Source organism: Ambystoma mexicanum, chromosome 2p, assembly GCF_040938575.1.
Source record: "Ambystoma mexicanum isolate Mex_15411 chromosome 2p, UKY_AmexF1_1, whole genome shotgun sequence".
Taxonomy (NCBI): Eukaryota; Metazoa; Chordata; class Amphibia; order Caudata; family Ambystomatidae; genus Ambystoma; species Ambystoma mexicanum.
The window spans coordinates 342,087,514-342,106,196 of record NC_090923.1 but is presented as its reverse complement, the minus strand read 5'-3'; the positions used below and the strand labels follow the sequence as shown (position 1 = coordinate 342,106,196).

The 18,683-nt window shown below is 46.1% G+C and overlaps 1 protein-coding gene across 1 annotated transcript in view; it reads left to right on the top strand.

Moving 5' to 3' along the window:
- The window catches only part of DNAH12 (dynein axonemal heavy chain 12), a 3,791,933-nt gene that overhangs the window by 3,461,970 nt on the left and 311,280 nt on the right, over positions 1-18,683 (top strand). The window contains exon 70 of the mRNA XM_069643677.1: positions 17,817-18,021. Within this exon, the coding sequence (XP_069499778.1) occupies positions 17,817-18,021 (205 nt within the window). The remainder of the gene's footprint in view (positions 1-17,816; positions 18,022-18,683) is intronic.

The following is an 18,683-nucleotide window of genomic DNA, read 5'->3' as shown; positions in this document are numbered from 1 at the left end:
CAAATATTAACTATAAGAAGTGCCGACAAAGGAGGAGCATTGGTTCTCTTAGATACATATCAAAAATGATCAGGATGAGAGACCCTATAAGCGGTTGTGTGGTTCTGAATATATACATTTATTTCAAAATAACACAGAACTTTGTTGGTGACTTTTACAATCACTTTACAGTACTTTCGATAAGCACGAAAGTTAAAGACAACAGAAGAAGTGAATATATACAGTGGTACCACAGGTTGGTGTCAACCTCAGTGGTATTGACACCAACCTGTGTTACAACCGTATATATTCACTTCTGTCCGTTGTCTTTAACTTTCGTTAAGGGGGGGATCCTCACCAATAGAAAACGGCCATAAGGGTCCTGCAGGGTGGCAGGGTGGCCTCGAAAGTGAAGCGGACATCCCTGGCAACCAGGATGGCCACCCCTCTTTTCTTCCCCTTGTGGGAAGCATGGAAAACCTCCCCTATACCCCCCCTCTCATTTTGGGTTCCTTCCCCCGCGCCCAGTGTGTCTCTTGCAAAAACAACAGGTCCAACTTTGCCCTCCTGAATTCTCAGCAAACCAGGGACCTCTTGGTGGGGGTGTTCAAGCCCCGCACATTCAGGGTGCCCACTCCCAGGGCCGGTTGGCAGTCAGCCATAATCTAAGTCGCCAGATCTGTTGGGCACCTGCCTAGCATCACTATTCCCTTTTCGCTCCCTTAGTCTCATTGTTAGGACATTATTTTTAACCTTTCCCCAACTCGTCCCCAAACCCCTTCCCCAACCAGAAACCCCCAACTAACTTCGTCTCCCCCTCCCCCCTCCCCAGAGTCCAGCCAATTAGTTCCGCCATACCTGGCATTAGGCCGGACCACTAGACTGCCCTTCTCGACCGGGCACTCACATCCAAGCTCTTTGTTATGAGCCCCCCCCTCTGTTTCTTCCCCGCTGTCGCCCCCATCTTACTTGCTGTCCTGGGGGAATCTTTGTTCATCCGGACCATCATTGCGTCGGGTCCCGATCCTCAGTCCCTTGAGTCATTGAGCACCCCCTCCCTCCCGGACGGTGGGGTGTTTAGCTTCCTGTATTTTCTCGAGCCGGTTTTCCTCCTCCTGGAACCAAGCTGGTCCGTGGTCCCCTCCCCGATCGCTGCCGGGCCCACCCGGCCTCTTCTGGGGGTAGACTCTGTCACGTAATCCTGAATGGCCCCTTTTTAAATCCTCTTCTGTGATTAACGATGTCCGTTGGCCCATGTATTCAAAAGTCAGGGAGAATGGGTACCCCCATCTGTAGCGCACCCCTTTGTCCTTCAACAGTTGCGCAAGGGGGCGGCACATTCTCTGCTTCGCCAAGGTGTAGGCGGAAAGGTCTTGAAATATTGAAATCTCTGCGTTGTTGTAGGAAATCACCCCCGCCAGGACCTTTGCCTTGTCCGTATAATAGTGAAATCACGCGAGGATCGAGCGGGGGCCCCCTGCCCTACCGCCCGCTCTGTGCACACAATCAAATGTCAGCTCCGTGGTCATCTCTTCCGCAAATAGGAGGGTTATTATGTCTCGCACCACACGGGTTAAGTCTCTCTCCGTTTCCCCTTCCACTTCGGGAACCCCAAAAAATCTGGGATTGTTCCTCCTTTCCCTTTTTTCGTCCATTTGCCTTGCCCTTTCCTCATCCCCCTTTTTCAGGGCCGCTAGCCGCATCTCCATTTGCACCTCCTGTGTAGCTGAGGACGATTGATAGGTCTCCACTTGCAAGAGCCTGTCCTCCACCTTGTCCACCCTGTTGTCCATTTTTTCCAGTTTCTGCGCAATGTCTGATCGCACATCCCGGATCTCCTGGAGTATGGATGCAAATCCCCTCTCCATAGCTGCTGCGGAGTGCGTCGGGGCTTCCGAATGGGCCATACTCCCATGGTTTGTGGGGTTCTCGTTTTTGTCACCAGCCCCCTTGTAGCTAAAGGATTGCAGGGTCTCCCGCCAGTTCATACGGGCATTTCCCGTTCCTGCTTCGCTGTCCCCCACCGGCCCCGGGACGAGGGGATTGCACCCTGGGGCCTAGTGGACGGGTTTGCGCGGTGTGAGGGGACCTTTAGGCGAGCACACGCCCCACCAGAATCATGTGGGGGCCTCACACCCAGGTCCTGTAAAGTCCTGGGCGACTGCAGGCGGGCACACGCCCTGCGGCCTAACGCAGGGGCCTCCACCTACCAGAAGTGAGCGCCAGATAATTTCCCGGGTGGAGGGGTCGTGGGGTGGAAGCCCTCCAGGTCCTCGACCTCTATTGCCGTCGTCTGTCTCCTCCTCGGGCACGGGCTCGTGGGCCATTCACAGGAGGGGGGGAGGGGGCCACCCTCTCTCCCCGGGTGTCGCCTCCGGCCCCAGGCTCGTCCCGCCGCCACCAGCTCTCTTCGCCGGGGGGGGGGGGTTTGTGGAACACGCACCCAGGCTTTACCGCTACGGGAGCACCGTCCGTGGTGCTTCCGTTCGTCCGCGTCCTCTTCCTGCTTCAGGACCGATGTCCCGGGTCTCTGTGTCTTCCCACGGTGGTGGGCGGAGGGCTCTCCGTGTGGGCCCCGCACTCCGATGGGAATCCCCCGCCTTGTCGGGCAACGCCCACGCTGCGGGTCCGCGGTCGAGGGATCTCCCCTCCAGGCCCTCCCTTCGCTCCGTCACTTTGGGCCGTGAGGTCCGTTCTCCGGCTTCCCGATGTCCCCAGAGTCCGCTCTTTCGTTCAAAAGGGGCGCGGGGGGTCCAGCAGCCGATCCAGCACTGTGTTGCCGCCGGGAGGGTTCCAGGGGGGGCTCAATCCCTATCAACGGCCCGAGTACGGCGGGAGAGCAACGCTCAGGCTGCCATCACCTGCGCGCCCCCTGGTGGCCTCCCATGTGGACTATATTACGTGGGGCAATCAACACGGACTGCAAAAGTTAGATGGAATGAGCACCGCTCATGCATACGTAACCACAACAAGAATTCGGTGGTGGCAAGACACTGGAATTTGAAGAAGCATAATTTATCACAGATAAGATTCCAAATACTAGAAGTGGTGAAGAGAAAATAACCACACATGAATCTCCAGCAAAGACTTGACTAGAGGGAATCCTTCTGTGTCAACAAACTTGGGACACTGACACCCAAAGGATTGAACGAAGAGATCAATTACGCCTGTTTTCTTTAAGAACTACCTATTGGGCCTATATTAAACCATGAGTTCGAATGGCATATAAGTAATACAACCTGTAGGTACTAGATGAGATGATGAAGGTATAAGGACGGAAAAAGAGAAACCACCATAATAATGCTTTAGAATACACCAGAAAATGGAAAGTATATATATATAATGAGAGGTATTGGGATTGAAGGTGAATCTGATGCGCTGATCCTAGGTAATCAATTTGAACATAAATCAATGTAGCTGATGACAAGAGAAAAGCTTCTGAGGTATCAAATCTTGCGAATTTTGTAAGAGTCTTAATAATGAATTCAAAATAGAGAAGTCTTGAAATTCCAACAAAGTCTTTATCATGAATTCAAAAGATGGAGGAATCTTGAAAATCAGCCGACACGTGTTTCGACCCTCAACGGTCGTTATCAAAGCTGAGTAGATAGCAATACATAGGTTCAAAAAATGAACATTTCAACATGGTAAAAGGAACAAAGAATTACAAAATAGGAAACCAAAAGCATAAACAATATCAGATAAGATCAAAAACAGTGGTGTCAAAAAACAAGGTCATACCATGGTTCAGTAGTGTAGATGAAACAAACAGGTTCATGTTGAAAGTTAAGCACCCAGATGACAACATAAAGAGTTAAGTAAGAACATGGTATTGATTGAATGGTCACAGAAATGCATAGAAATGACCAATTTAAAGGTGAATATGTTTAACATGTTTGGGACCCCAAATTCCCTTGTTAGTCAAATATGAAACTTGATCGGGTCACCCATGCGGGAAAGATACTCATTGTGAAAATGTATAACATCTAGTAGTGTGAAAGCCGAGACCGGGTGTCTGTGAAATATCAGAAATAACATACCATGGAATCAGATTCTGCTATTGCAGGTTCGGAAGAGGAGTGAAATGATGAGAAAATTGAGATATCACCTAAAGAATTAGATAACAAGGTGTTGGGATGTGCTAAGTTAAGCAGAATTAATAGGATTGGGACAGAAGGTAACTACATACCCTTTGTGTTGAGTCACAAAACTAAAGATGTAGCATTAATGCTAGTCGTGTAGTATGTCTAAATACTGCAATAACCAAGATAAACAAGGAACAGAGAAATCTGTTGAAGGTTCAGTCAATAGTAACCTAGAAATTACATTCAATGTGTGATGGACTCAAATTGTATGGAGTCAAAGTATGGTCTGTTAGACGCTGGGTTAATATGCCCAAATGTACTTCAGCTGTAAATTAAATATAATATAGGCTCAGATTGTAATAATGGATGATTCCTGTGGACCAATAATACGGAAAAAAATGAAATGCAGTGCTAGATTAGCTATTTTGTCAAGCAAAGGAATGGATGGGAGAAAGGAAAACCACTCCTAATAGCGAAAATATAAGACTGGAAGTTACCTGTGTCAGGTATATTAGGGGTCCAATCCGTATTGGAAGACGGCGTGACAAGGAGCATCCGCCTCACGTTGGTAAATATGGTGCAAGCTAAGGTGCAGTGACGTAACGCGGGCGCCGTGCTCGTGACGTCATAAGCACGGAATGCGCAAGACATCAAGCACATGACGCCGCGCACTGGGAAAAATAAACAAACGCGGCAAGAAGCATCATGAAGTACATGAAGGAGCCATGTATATCAAGTGGAGATGCTCTAGATGTATAAAAGTGAAATACCAATGAGAGTTTGCAAGCGTATGGAATTAAAATAAATAATGGCAAATAGTATATCATGAGTTACACTTGAAAAATAAGCGAGCAATAACAGTATAAACCTATTGGAAATGTTAGCAAGTTATAAATAAAAGATATAAAATAAAATGCAAATAAGATGGCCCCCGAGGGATTCTATTTGGTAAGTATGAAAAAAGATTGCCAGAAAGAACCTGTTAGCAGTATCAGCAAATTGTGCAACAAGCATGAGATGTGCACCAAACTGAAATCAAATTGGTCATGATCAGCATTGTGAAACCAAAAAAGAATGGATCAAAAAAAAAATTGCAAACAGTTTTGTCCAAATAATGACTGAGCTCAGTACTTGATGTAATAAGTGCTGCCTGCTGTATGTGGACATTGTTACACTTGCAACTGTGGAAAATAGTACTAAAATGAGATGTATGAAGCAATTACCATTGTTATAAACTCATCTATAGTTAGTTTCTATTGGATAGGGTTGCAACAGTAACTACAGAGTAGGGAAATGGACCAATGGTAGAATATAAGACAAATGATAACACAAATATAAACTGCAATAGTACGACTCACTTATAGAAATACATGCATTTCATGGTCTGAGTTAAGGCCAAAAGTAGTGCAGCAAAATAAACAAATCAATTTAGATTCTAATTGTCTTAATTTCAAACAGAGGTTGCCACGCCGTTTCTCACCTTCGGCTCGTGCAAGACCTATAAAACGGATGTCCGCTTTATTGTCAAGTTGATGGTGCAGTTGCCAGTGGAGTGTAATGGTAAATTGGTGTCACTTTTACTGAGACTCGAGAGATGTTCTCTTATGCAGAGTCTCAGCTGTCTGATAGTACTACCAATATAAAGCTTATTGCACACACATATTATCGCATAAACGAAAAACTTGGTTTTACAGTTGATGAGATCATTAATTGTAATCTGGATCCCAGATTTGTCAACAAATTCAGAACTGTTATGGTGAGCAAATTGACATTGGTTACAGTTGGTACATTTGAAAAAACCCTTGGGTTTGTTAAGCCATGAAGTGGCAATAGTGGCTTTAGAAGGATCAAAGAAGGAAGGACTGATTGGCGCACCACACTTAAACAAGAGGTTTCCATATGTAGCTGAGAGTGCAAGTTATTGTGCACGCTATATGCATACAACACTTAAACTAGAGGTTGCCATGGCGCTTAGTCCTGCTGACCCATTTCCCAGTCTTTAGAAAGATCAAAGAAGGAAGGACGACGCCGTGAATGACATGGCAACTGTAAAACCGAGACTTCCTGCACGAACACCCATTTGCGACCCGTTTTACGAGATGCGGAGTTTGGAGTGTTGTGCAGGTAAGCAGCTTTGTGCTATATCACAGGCACAATGAAAACATACTTCTTTTTAGAGTAAGACAGGGAATCTGATTTCATGCTTCTCTTAACAAAGAGCCCCTCCCGAAGCACACACTCATATGCAAAGCGATACAGGTGTTTTGAAAAAAAGCTAAGGTAAATCGATGTGCACGCTTATTCCTTGCAATGTGTTTCACTGATATTAATAGCGATGACACTAATGAACGCACTCTCTTTCCCTCTCTCCTTTACTTATTTGCATGAATGAATGGATGGATTATTTATTTAATTAGTCATCAACTTGGCGGTATGTACATTTGGAAAACTGTTGCAATGTTTGAAATGGATTTAAACAAAATGACTATTAAATTGCAATATACTACTTTTGTAAATAACCATTTTGAAGGATTGAAATTCAAGAATATCAATTGAAACACACAATTTACTAATGGAATATGATTCTACAATCTATTAAAAACTGAAAAATAAACTAAAGCTCTTAATGAGGCGCGTGAGGAGGAGCACAGGGTTTGACGGGGTGGTTTCCACTCTGTTTCTTTTTGGGCAAATCCAACAAGCCCATGATCTGGCGGACGCTTAAATGCTGCGGTAATACCGCTACTGTCGCATTTAAGGGTTAACGCCAGACTCTGTGATGAGGCCCTATGTATTGTAAAAATAATTGGTTTATTTAAGTACAAGTGGTCCCAGATAAATCTTGGGGGAAATAAGTACTATCACATTATATATAATCATAATTATAAAAACACCACACTATGCTTGAAGGTATACAGACCTAAGCATACACCTAATTTGGAACACCTAACAGTAGTTCTAGGGAAGTCAAACCTTTTCTTACACATTCAGTATAGGTCACACCTATTCTTGGGGAGTAAAAACCAATGGTTACTTTCAGATTATATTCAGTAATTCAAAGGTAGTAGACCCTACCAGTTGTACCGTGATGCTCATCAACAAATCAGTCAACTGAACAGTGTACGTTTTGTGAATAGTGGCACACATTCTAGGTATTGTAAAAACCTATAACTACTTTTGTGATAAGTTTTTTTTAAAATTTTTTTTTTATTAATTTCCATAACCAACTAACAAAAAACAAAACTTGCAGTACATGTCACAATATTTCAACATTTTACTTATGCCAATCAATGACTACTGTCTACCCCATTCCCACCCTCGAACTCAAGCCTACTCTGTTCCGTCCATCTCTTTAATATTCAATTTGAGTTCTCTTCTGCCGAGTCCTGGTCTGTAGACCATTCTCGGGCGGGCTCATACAAGGTGGCTATCAGACATTTCCATGCCATCAGGGATTCTGCTTACTCTTCCCCTCCTTTGTCTCCCAACTCCTGCCATACTGCTGTTTCAGGTCAGTAAATTTCTGCAGATCTCCCCACCAGACTTCTGGCCTTGGTCTGTTACATGTCTTCCATCACATAGCTATTCTGTGCTTGCAAGTATATATGCCAAGTCCTTCAATTTGCTTACATGCTTCATTTGGCGAGGTCTGGGGAACCCTCCCATCATGCATGCCCACACTGATTCCACATTTAACTTGACCCCTTTTTCGTCTAGCCGTTGTGCTATTTCTGCCCAGAACTTCCCAATTTCCGGGCATGCCGAAAACATGTGCATCTTCCCAACATTTTCCTCTCCACGTTTGGGGCATGTTTGTTGTTCTGCGTTCTTAAATTTGGCTATTTTCTGGGGCGTCATATATGCTCTGTGGGTTACATATAATTGTATTTGCTGTAGCCTTGCATTTCTGGACACTTTCTTATGATAGCCCTGCACTCGTTCCCACATCCCAGCACTCATGGGTTCCCCTACTACTTCTTCCCAATCGTTTCTTAATTGGACCATTTGCTTCCCCACCCTGGACATCAAAAGCTCATATAGTCTGGAAATCTCATGCCCTCCTTCCGCTATGTCATATATTTTTTTAATGGCTATATCAGGTTCCTCCCCAAGTCTTATTTCGGACCATGTCTCTTTGATCCGCCGTGTTATTCGATTATATGCGATATATTATCCTGCCTGTAGCCCAGTTTCCTCCACCAGTGTCCCAAATTCCATTATTTCTCCTTCTTGCCATATGTCTCCCATTGTTGTTATCCCCACTGGTTGCCAGTACCATCAGATCATTTGCATTAATTGCCCATCTCCTCCCATCAGCGCCACTTACGGCACTGCGGGGAACATGGGGTTGGGTTCTCCATGACCTGACATGCTTTCCACCATGTTTTCCATCCCAATATCATCATCTCTGAGCGCTCTTTCAATTGTGGTTTAGGGAGCCATATTATTTCCTTCAGGAAGAACGGGGCACTCTCTCTTTTCAGCAATCTCGATTCTGAGATTGCTGAAAAGAGATCGGGTCCTCCGACAGCCACCTCGCTACATATTGTAGTTGGCTGGCCAGATAGTAGACCTCATAATTAGGTAACTTAATGCCCCCTTTATCATACATATTTTGCAGCTTCCAAAGGGCAATTCTGTTCCTAATTCCATGCCATAGGAATTCCCTGCATATACTCTGTAGTTTAGTAAAAACCCACTTTGGTATCCGGTATGGTATGTTCCCAAAGAAATGTAACAGCCTTGGCAGTACCACCATCTTCAACAGTGCCCCCCTCCCCATCATTGCCAAGGGGAGCTTGGCCCAGAACCTCATGCCATTGCTAATGTTTACTACCACCTTCTCCTTATTGTGTTGACGTTCTGCCTCCACCGTGTGATAAATGTCTATTCCTAGATATGTAAACGAGTCTGTCTCCTATGGTATTGGCAGGATTGGCAGTCGTTCACTGGGGACCCTCATGTACCTACCCAAGGGGAATATACATGATTTTTTGGGATTCACTGCAATGCCGGATAGTGCCGCAAAGCGTTCCATCACTTCTAGTATATATTGGAGGTTTTCTTCCCGGAATCTTAAGTATAGCAGCATATTGTCTGCGTACAGCGAAATTAGATGCGGTTCCCCTTTCACGCTGATCCCTATTTCCTCATATTGCCATCTCTGGTATATCGCTAGTAGTTCAAGTGCTAATATGTATAGCATCGGTGACCATGGGCATCCCTGTCTGGTGCGCCTGCCTATTTGCCATCTCTCCGAAATGATCGCTCCTGTCTTGACTCTGGCTAGCGGTGCACTATGCAGTAATTTGACCCATTTGCGGTACCCCGGTCCTATCCCATAGCTAGTCAAAGCTGCACTTAGCCAAGGCCACTTGACCGAGTCAAAAGCTTTTATGGCATCAAGTGATACAAATGCAATCTCACTCGAGTCTCCCTTAGTGTGCTCTATAACCCGGTATAGTCTTCTAAGGTTATTGGAGATATTCCTGCACGGGACATATCCGGTCTGGTCTGGGTGTATCAGTTTGCTTATGACCCGTTTCATTCTGTTCGCCAGCACCGCCGTGAGTATTTTGCTATTTTGTTTCAGCATCGATAGCGGTCTGTATGATCCGCAATCCTCGCCAGGCTTATTGGGTTTGGGGAGTGGGATAATAATTGCTTCTCTAAGGGATTCTGGTAGTCTCCCTATTTCGAATGCCTTGTTTAACATTGCTAGCAGCGGGGGGAGCACCTCATTCCTATACATTTTATAAAACTCACTGGGGAGTCCATCAGCCCCCGGGGTCTTAATGGTGGGCAGTTGCACTACCACCGCTTCCAATTCTTCTAGTGGGATTGGGCCCTCTAGGGCTACCCGCTCCTCCATGCTTATTTTAGGCATGCCTATATCCTCCAGCGTGTCAATCCTCTCCCCGTTGTCGCTCCCTCCGTTATCCTCATACAAGTGTTTATACTATTCCAGGAATTCCGAGTTTACTCCTTCTTGAGTGTCCACTATTTGCCCGTTCTTCCCCATTATTGCTCTGATCAGTGATCTGGGGGTCTCGCTCTTATACAGCCGGGCCAGCATCCTCCCCGGTTTGTCTCCTCCCGCATGCTTTCTCTCTACGTATTTTTTATAGTTTACGTTGCATAGTCTTTCCCAGTGTCTTATGCATTCCTGTTCCAGTTGACTTATGGCTTCTGCTTCTTCCTTGGTGCCGCTCCCTTTACTTATCAAACTCACTCTCTGCCTTTTGCAGTTCTCTATTTATCCCTCCCTGCAGCCCCTTGGATTTTGCTATAGCTATTCCTCTCACCCCCACCTTGAATGCTTCCCATAATGTACCGGCCGAGTCCACACTTCCAGTATTGTCTTCAAAGTAATGTGTTATCTCTTCTCTTAGGTCCTCCCTAAACAATATGTCTTTTAGTGCTTCTGCTCTAAGCCGCCACGTTGGGATCCTAGCTCTTGGGGGCCGGTATTGCCATGTTACAACCAGAGGCGAGTGGTCAGACAGAACCTTTGCTTTGTATTTGGTTCGCGTTATGTCTGCCAAGATGTCTTGTGTGGCAAACATGTAGTCTATCCTAGTATAGAAGTTAAGAGGGACGGAATAGTTTGAGTACTGTCTATCTTGTGGGTGTTGTACCCTCCATGTATTCTCTAGCCGGAGGTCTGTCAGCAAAATCCTCAAGGCCCTGGCTGCAGGGGTGGGCTTATCTATTTTCTTATCCGACCTGTCTATCCTCGGGTCTAGTTTGCAGTTGAAATCACCTCCCCAGATCATCGCCTCTCCCAGGTACGGGCTCAGTTTGTTATATAGGGTCTTGAAGTATGTCACTGTATCCTGATTCGGGATGTATGTGTTTACGATACATGGTTCTTTATTTTCCACCAGCCCCCGTATTGCCACCATCCTCCCATCCTCTTCCACTGTGGATTGCAATAACTGGAATGGGACATGCAGTGCCACCCAGGTAATCACCCCTCTGGTATAGGCCGTTGCCCCATAAACTGTCCCCTGCCACTTCTTCTGTATTACCCCAAGCTTTTCCTTTGTAAGGTGAGTTTTTTGTATGAGGGCTATATCTATTTTCTGCCGCTTTAAATACATCATTACCTTGTTCCTTTTTAAGTAGCTATTGGGCCCTCTGACATTCCAGGAAATTACCTTAAGGTCCCCCATCGTAAAGCCTTGTCGCGCCTCCTCCAATGCGTTCCTTCTTTTGCTGCTTAAAGTGCCAATTTCCATATACATAGGCTCGTTCCCCACCCCTAACAAATCCCAATCCGCAACACTGCAACTTTCCCATCTTTCTTCCCTCCCCTCTTCCTGCCCAACCCCAACTTCTCTTCCCCAACAGTTGCCCAGCTCCATCCCTGGATCTCAGGCTGTCCAGCATTTAGCCCTGCCTCGGCTAGCCTGGTGCAAGGACACAGCAGGGGGTTGCCACTCTAATGGCAATCTACCTAATCTATCTACTGGGGTATGAGGTGGGTACACTGCATCTCCTACATCTGTGCTTACATATGCTTGCTCGCCTTCTACATTGCCCTCATGCTGGCTGTCCAGCACAAGTGTATATTCCAGTCCAAGTGTCATTGTTTATGCAGCACCTCAATCTTGATGACCGCCGCCTCGTTTGCTCTTTCCGTCATCTTGGTGGTCGCTCGTTTCCAGCGGCCATTCTGTGCATCCAACCATTCCATGGCTTCCTCCGGGGTTTCAAAAAATAAGGCTTTGTTTTTGTGAAATATTTTCAGTTTTCCCGAATACATCAGCATGTATTTATAGTTTGCCTCTCGCAGTCTTCTTTTCACCACTCCGAAGTTCAGTCAGCGTCTTTGCACTTGAAGCGTGCAGTCTGGGTATGCCGTTATGTCTGCTGATGCTCTCTGGATCGTACCTCCTTTCCGAAAGTGTTCTAGAATCGTTTCCCGGTCTCGGTAATTTGGTATCTTGGCGATGAAAGGCCTTGGAGGGGCTCCCGGTGCAGGTTTCCGCATCAGTACTCGGTGGGCTCTTTCCACTGCAAATCCTTGGGTCAATGCCCCTCCGTTTATTTCTTGCAGCAGCATGTTTTCAATGTAGTCTGTGGGGTTGAGGCCCTCCTCGCCTTCCGGGAGCCCTATTATGCGCAAGTTATTTCCTCGGGCCCGTTCTTTGGCTTCCTCGGCCCTGTTCTCTAGGTTACTCACTTGCTGGCGCAATGTGTGGATTTCGGAAGCATTCGACTTGCCGGTGGTAGTATTTGCTTGTACTTCTTTTTCCAGCACTCCTGTGCACTCTGCTATCGCTCTCACATCTTGTTGCAGGAGGGTCTTGTCTACTTGCACTGCATCAATCTTGTGTTCTAGCAATGTTTTGAGGCTTGTAATCGCTGCTTCGAGCTTGGTTTCCCAGGTGACCTTCAGGTCCGCTATTGCCTTCAAGATCTGTTCATCGCTGCTCATAGGTGCAGAGTCTGCTTGTGAGCTGCTTTCTTTGTCCTTAGCTTTATCCGTCTGTGTTGAAGTGTTGGCATATTCATCCATAGTGGGCTGTTTTCCTTTCTGCTTGAGTGTTTTGGCCGCCATCCTCTCATCACTTGCTATGCTGCCTGCAGCCTGCGGGGTTCCAATGTCCGTATCAAGTGCTTGCGGCGGCCCGATGGGTCTTGGTTCACCCTGGGGCACCACACTGCTTCACTGTGGGCCAAAGCGTGTCATCCTTCACTAGCGGTACTACGGGACATGTCCGGAAGTATATTCTGTATTCAGGTCACCATCCACTCTCCTTCTTCCCAATTTAATGGTGGGCTATGTGTCTTCTTTGGGCCTGGCGTGGCCTCCTTCTGACTCGCTTACCCGGAGGGTGTGGTGGTTTCTCTGCACCCGTGTTGCCTATTCCATGCACTGATCTTGGGGTGCAGGGCCCCCTCCATATGTTTAATCACTGCCTATAGGTGCTGCAGTGTTTGTTGTGGGGGGGGGGGCTCGGTGTGATCTGCCAGCCCCCTCCTCCCTCCTCAGCATGCCCGTGGGGGTTGTTGCGTTCTTTGTTCTCAAGCCCTCTCTCCTGCTGCCCAAGCTGCCCAGGGCAATCGGGAGCCTTCCACTCGTGTTGCGCGTTTCTGGAGTGAAAAAGTTCTTGACAGGGGCTCTTAATCGAGCTGACGTGATCCGGTGCAATGCAAGATCCTGTATGTTGCTACATTCAGTTTGGATCTTCACTGCTGATGATACTTACGTCGGGTGTGCGTTCTAGTGTCACACTGGTCCCGGGTCCTCGCATATCCGACGCGGGTGCTGCACACTTGGCATTCAGCCTTGTGTTCCTCGCCCATTAGACAGACGCTCCGTTCAGTCCGTGTCAGGCCCGCTCCTGCGCGGGTTTGTTCTCCTCACTGCCCTCCATTGGCTTATCCTTTGTGGGGGGCTATATGGGTGTCCTGCTGTCTGCTCCGTGTAGCGCCGTCATCTGGACCGGCTGCTGTCACAGAGACTCGGCTTCACTCCGCTCCATGTTGCTGTCCCATCAACAGCAAGGAACGGTGAAGCTGCCCACGGGTCCGTTCGTTCTCTGTTTGCTCAGCTGCTCATGCCGCTGGTGTACAGGGGCACTCTGTGTGTCTTCAAAGTGACGTGCTGCCTCTGTAGATGTGCTCCGATTTATCGGGCTTCAGCGGCCCGCTCACTTTACATGGCTTCCTCTGGCAGCTTCATCAGTTACCATTCGTATCTTCTGATGCGCTGCACTGCGCTGAGTCTGTTACTTTGTATCTTGATCCTTTGTTTCTCGGGCGGCCATTTTGGGTGCAGGGTCGCGGACAATTCAGCAAACTTGAAACGCCATTATATTTATGTCAGATGGTCTGCAGCAAGCCTAGCATGGCTCATTTCATATCCCACAATATTATGTGGCTGGGCCTTCGTTTTAAGGGTGGTTTCTTGCAATCTGCCAGAGGGCAGACTCAGTATCTTGTCGGAACTGCAGGAGCTCCAGGTCCCTCCAGCCTCTTACATGGCTGGCTAGCCACGCCCCTAACACACAGTTATAGTAGGTGAGTAAACCTAAAACCTAAGGATGTAATATTTAATTACAGGTGCTTTTGAGATCAGTGAAACACAGTTTGAGATAAGCAGAAACTCTTGTAACTTATTTTTGGATGGCATACAGCTAACTCAAGGTCAGAAAAACCCATATACTTTTTCAAGGAGCTATCAGCAACTTGGGGCAGGTATAAAACTAAGACTCTTTTTGTATCTGTCTGAAACAGACCAGGGAAAGCAAAACCCAGTGTTACTGTTTACAAATGACTCAAGGTTATTCTTGGTAGGTAGAACCTAATGCAGACTTATTGTGCACAGGCTAACAGCAAGTCAGGCGAAGCAAGACCCAGTTGGGGACACTTATACAATTACCCCAACAGGAATGATAAAATGAAACCAATAGCAGTACTTTTGGGAAGTGGCACAATCAAATCACAGGTGAGTAATGTACCCTTACATCTACTTTCTGTTAGAATGGCAAAACTGTTTCTAATGAAAGAAAGATGTTACATATACTTTTCAGAATAGTGCAACATACATTCAAGGTAAGTAAGACCTTTTGTAATTGTTTGCTCTCGGAGTTACTGTTCCCAACCAAGACGTTTACAAGTAAGTAACGTTTAAACACGTATTCTCTTTTCAAGACAAAAGGCCCAATCCCTTAAAAGTAGTTTCCTTATTCTTGGAGCATAAGTGTTCTCAGTGTCTGAAGGGTGGTCACTAGGGTTTAGTGTCCAACAGGCAGTGTCAGGATAGGTTCAAAGTAGCAATAGTCAGAGTTCCTTAGGAAGACTGTTCAAACAGGTGAGTATTTTACTTTAGAGTTAGTTGAGGATCCAGGGGCTTTACAGAAGACCCCCTAGGAGGATTCCAGCAGTGGGACTGGGTGAACTGGACGAGAGGCCCCCCAATCACAGAAAACACCCCACAACTACACAGGAATCACAAGAGACTTAAGGTAAGTAAATACCCAAGTCAGCACAGTACCTCAGTACAGAAGAAGATTTTGAAGCAGGAGAACTTCAGAATCTGCAGCCAAAAACCCGGTTGGTGGATTCCTTGTTGTGGTGACTGAAAACAGGCCCTTTAAAGGGACTTTGCAGCAGGGATCAACGGGGAAGGCTCTAGGCAAGGTTTTCCTCATGGCTGGATGCGGCTCTGTGGATTTAGCGCCTTTTTCAGGAGAACAGAAGAAGGCAGAATATCACCAGTCAGATTGTCATCGTTATGAAGGTCCAGCACTCAGGTGAGGGGCCTTGTTGAACTGAAATCGTGCCTATGGAGATCCATCAGGATGCCCACAAAGTTTCAGTGAGATTCGGAATTCAGGTTACACAGCAGGTTCTCCGGTCACTGGAAATCGTCTCAGCTGCTTTTCCTTCATCATCCTCTTTGGTTTTATATCCAGTTGTCAACGTGTCTACAGCTTCCAGGTTCAGAGTATTTAACAGGAATTACAGCACAACTTCTGCATTCTCTCCTTGCATTTTAGCACAAGGGGCAGTCTGGTTGTCCAATCAGGACTGCCAGCCCCCCACTGGGATTCGTCCCCATTCAGGCAAGGAGGAAGACACAGTGCTGTGGAGGTTTGGACTCCTTCCTCGCTTCCTGCCTTCACAGACAGTCTGGAGCTTCACAGATAAAAATCACACAAAGGAATTCTCCACCCTGGATGTTAGGGGAAGGAAGATGTAACGACAAGAAACACTAAAATGGTGAAAAAACAAGACAGGGGCCATTTTGGTAAAATGAGCACACTTGGGTGCCTTTACTGAAGCTGTGAACACAGCCCGCGGTAAAGGTGCACCAAATTAGTAAAAGGTATCACTGCCACCAGCCATTCAAGTTAAGCTTATCCCTGTAACAGAATTGTTACAGTTTTAGTGTGAAAGGGGATACATTGTACCCCCCAGCACTCCCCATAAAATGTAAAAAAGATCCAAAGATCCTTTCTACCCTTGGGAACTGTAGTTCTCTCAAGGTTAGGCAGAGAAAGTTAATAGGGGAATCCCTACGGCAACCCAGCAACAACAGGAACGTATTGTCAAGAAGTGGTCAAAGAGGATAACTTTAAAAAGACACCCATAAAAAGTGTAAAAGAATCTGTGAGTGTGGAAAAAGGTTTCCACTCATAGAGGTATTCGGAAAAATAATCCATCAGTAAAGCAGGAGTTTACACAGGTCAGGAAGATTTACCATTACTATGAATATCTTACCTAACAAGGACCACTTCGGCTCAAAGCTTACAGTTCAACTTTCACTCTCCCCTTCTCTAGAAGTTTAACTTCTTTATTTCACTTTTGCTGTTCATTTGCTTTATTGCTTCAAACAATGTACCTCTCACAGAGACTTCTGAGTGGGCTGCTTCCTTTCGCCAGACCACTCCATTATTTAGTATCATTGATTTCGCAGCTGTCTTCTACTTCAAAATGTATTCACAGGTCTGCCTTTTATTGCGTCTCATCCACACGGGTGCAGCCTTCACTTGCGATATAATGTTGCTACTTCAAACTTTAACACACACCGGTCTCTCAGGTCGCTTGCCAACTCACCAGTTGTGGGGGTCTCTTTCTTGGTTTTGCGATATCCAATTCACGATTCAAGGTTAGTACCACAGGCTTGGCCTCACCTCCCCAACTCTGCCGTTCGCCCGGGAGGGTCGCTGGCATCCTTAAAACACAATGCACTCTACACTTGCGGGATCTGGCCTTTTCCAGGTGTTTACCACGGCCTGTCGGAGGCAACAATCTCCGGTAGGGGACTCTCAGGGTTTTCTATCCGCTGCTCTTGCCCCTTGCCCCTCGGTCCTTCGCTCTGCTCCAGTAGGTTTGCCTTAGTTCCAGATGTTCTGCTCCTACTTGTGTCCGCCTTGCTCAGAGTGTGTCTTTGGGTTCTGCCTTTTATTTGTGTGAGGAGAGATAATTGGCATCAGGTGTATGCACTTAGAGTCAAGTGCCTGACTTTGTCTGACCAGATTAGTGGGACATGTCCAGTACGATATGTGAAAGTTAATGTTGTTACTCTCAGTAACCCTCTTCCTCGGGCCAGTGTATGTGTAGGTGATCCTCCCGCACTGGTCCACCAACAGGAACTGGATCTAAAATTTATGGCCGTGTCCTGACCACCTAGATGACACGTCCCCGAGGACTAGCATGCGAAGATACCCATTGATTTCTCACAACAGAGATTCCAGGTAGGAGTCCCTGGTTGGCCAACCGGTGCTACGCAACCTGTTTAGTTGAGTGAGTCTTTTCCAGGGGTAAGCGTATTGCTTCTGTTGATCCTTGCCACATCCCGTGGTTCTTTGTATGCACAGCTGTATAATCGTATTCATGAGCATGTGAATCCATGCCATTCCTTCTCCTCTGTAGCCCTTCTTGGTTCATACTGCCACTTTACGTGAACAGCCAAATCTGGAGATGACCTCCAGGAGTGGAACTTAGGAGAACGTGTAACATTTGCTAGGGGGCAGTATGACCCAAAGGACAGTGATTGGTTATAGAGGAGACGAGCAGGTTTCAGTCTCAAGCGAAGCTGCTTTTCTTTTTCACCGAGGGTTCCCAGCCTGACAACTGGGAATATTCATGAGCATGTGAATCCATGCCAGATCCATGCTGGAGAACAGGAGTTACAGGTAAGTAACCTGTTCCTTATTTCACATGTGATTTTAACATTCCATTGCTAAGGCATTCCGATATGGTAAATATTATCTTTGTGTTTTTTATTTCCAGTTTACTAAGAGCCATACGCAGTACTCTTCAGAACCTACAAAAAGCAATAAAAGGTCTAGTAGTTATGGATGCTGAACTGGAAGCTCTTTCTGGCAGCGTACTTGTGGGGAAGGTTCCAGCGAACTGGGCGAAACGGTCGTACCCAAGTCTGAAACCATTGGGAAGCTATGTCATAGATTTTCTTGCGAGGCTCAAATTCCTACAGGTATGTCATTTTCCAGTATAGGAACTCTGGGCCATTAGTTAAAATAATATTCAAATGGAAACAGATTTGAGAGCAAGTCGTTGGACTGTAATAAAACAATAAAAAAATAAAAAGAAATGTATGTTTACAAAAGTAGAAAGTAGAATGTCTTGGCGTGTTCATTAACATTAAACTATTCTTAACATGGTCCTCAAAACAGCTTTTGTTTGTGATGTCACAGAAGGTTAGTCTTTTTATACTCATTAAAACGATATTCATATATATTTATATGAGATGAGAAGCAGTTATAGTGATGATAATATTAATAGGAATATATCTTATAGCCGGTCAGACAGCGCAGCAAGTTGAACGCTTGCCCTTGATATCTGTGTCCAGCCTTCTGTGGCAGGTTTGAATCCGGTCAAGGTCAACTCAGCCTTTCATCCTTCCGAGGTCGATAAATTGAGTACCACTCTGTGGGATAATAATGTCATCTGTTGTTTCAGCGCTATGAGACCCAAGGGTTCGTAGCGCAATATAGGAAATAGATGATATTATTATAGTATTATATATGCGCATGTCTACAAGATGTTGTCTCCCAGGAAATGTAACTTTCATTATTTGTCCTCAAAGTCCCATGTCCGCTGAATACTTCTTTGAGTCTCTACCCCTTCCCCGCCATC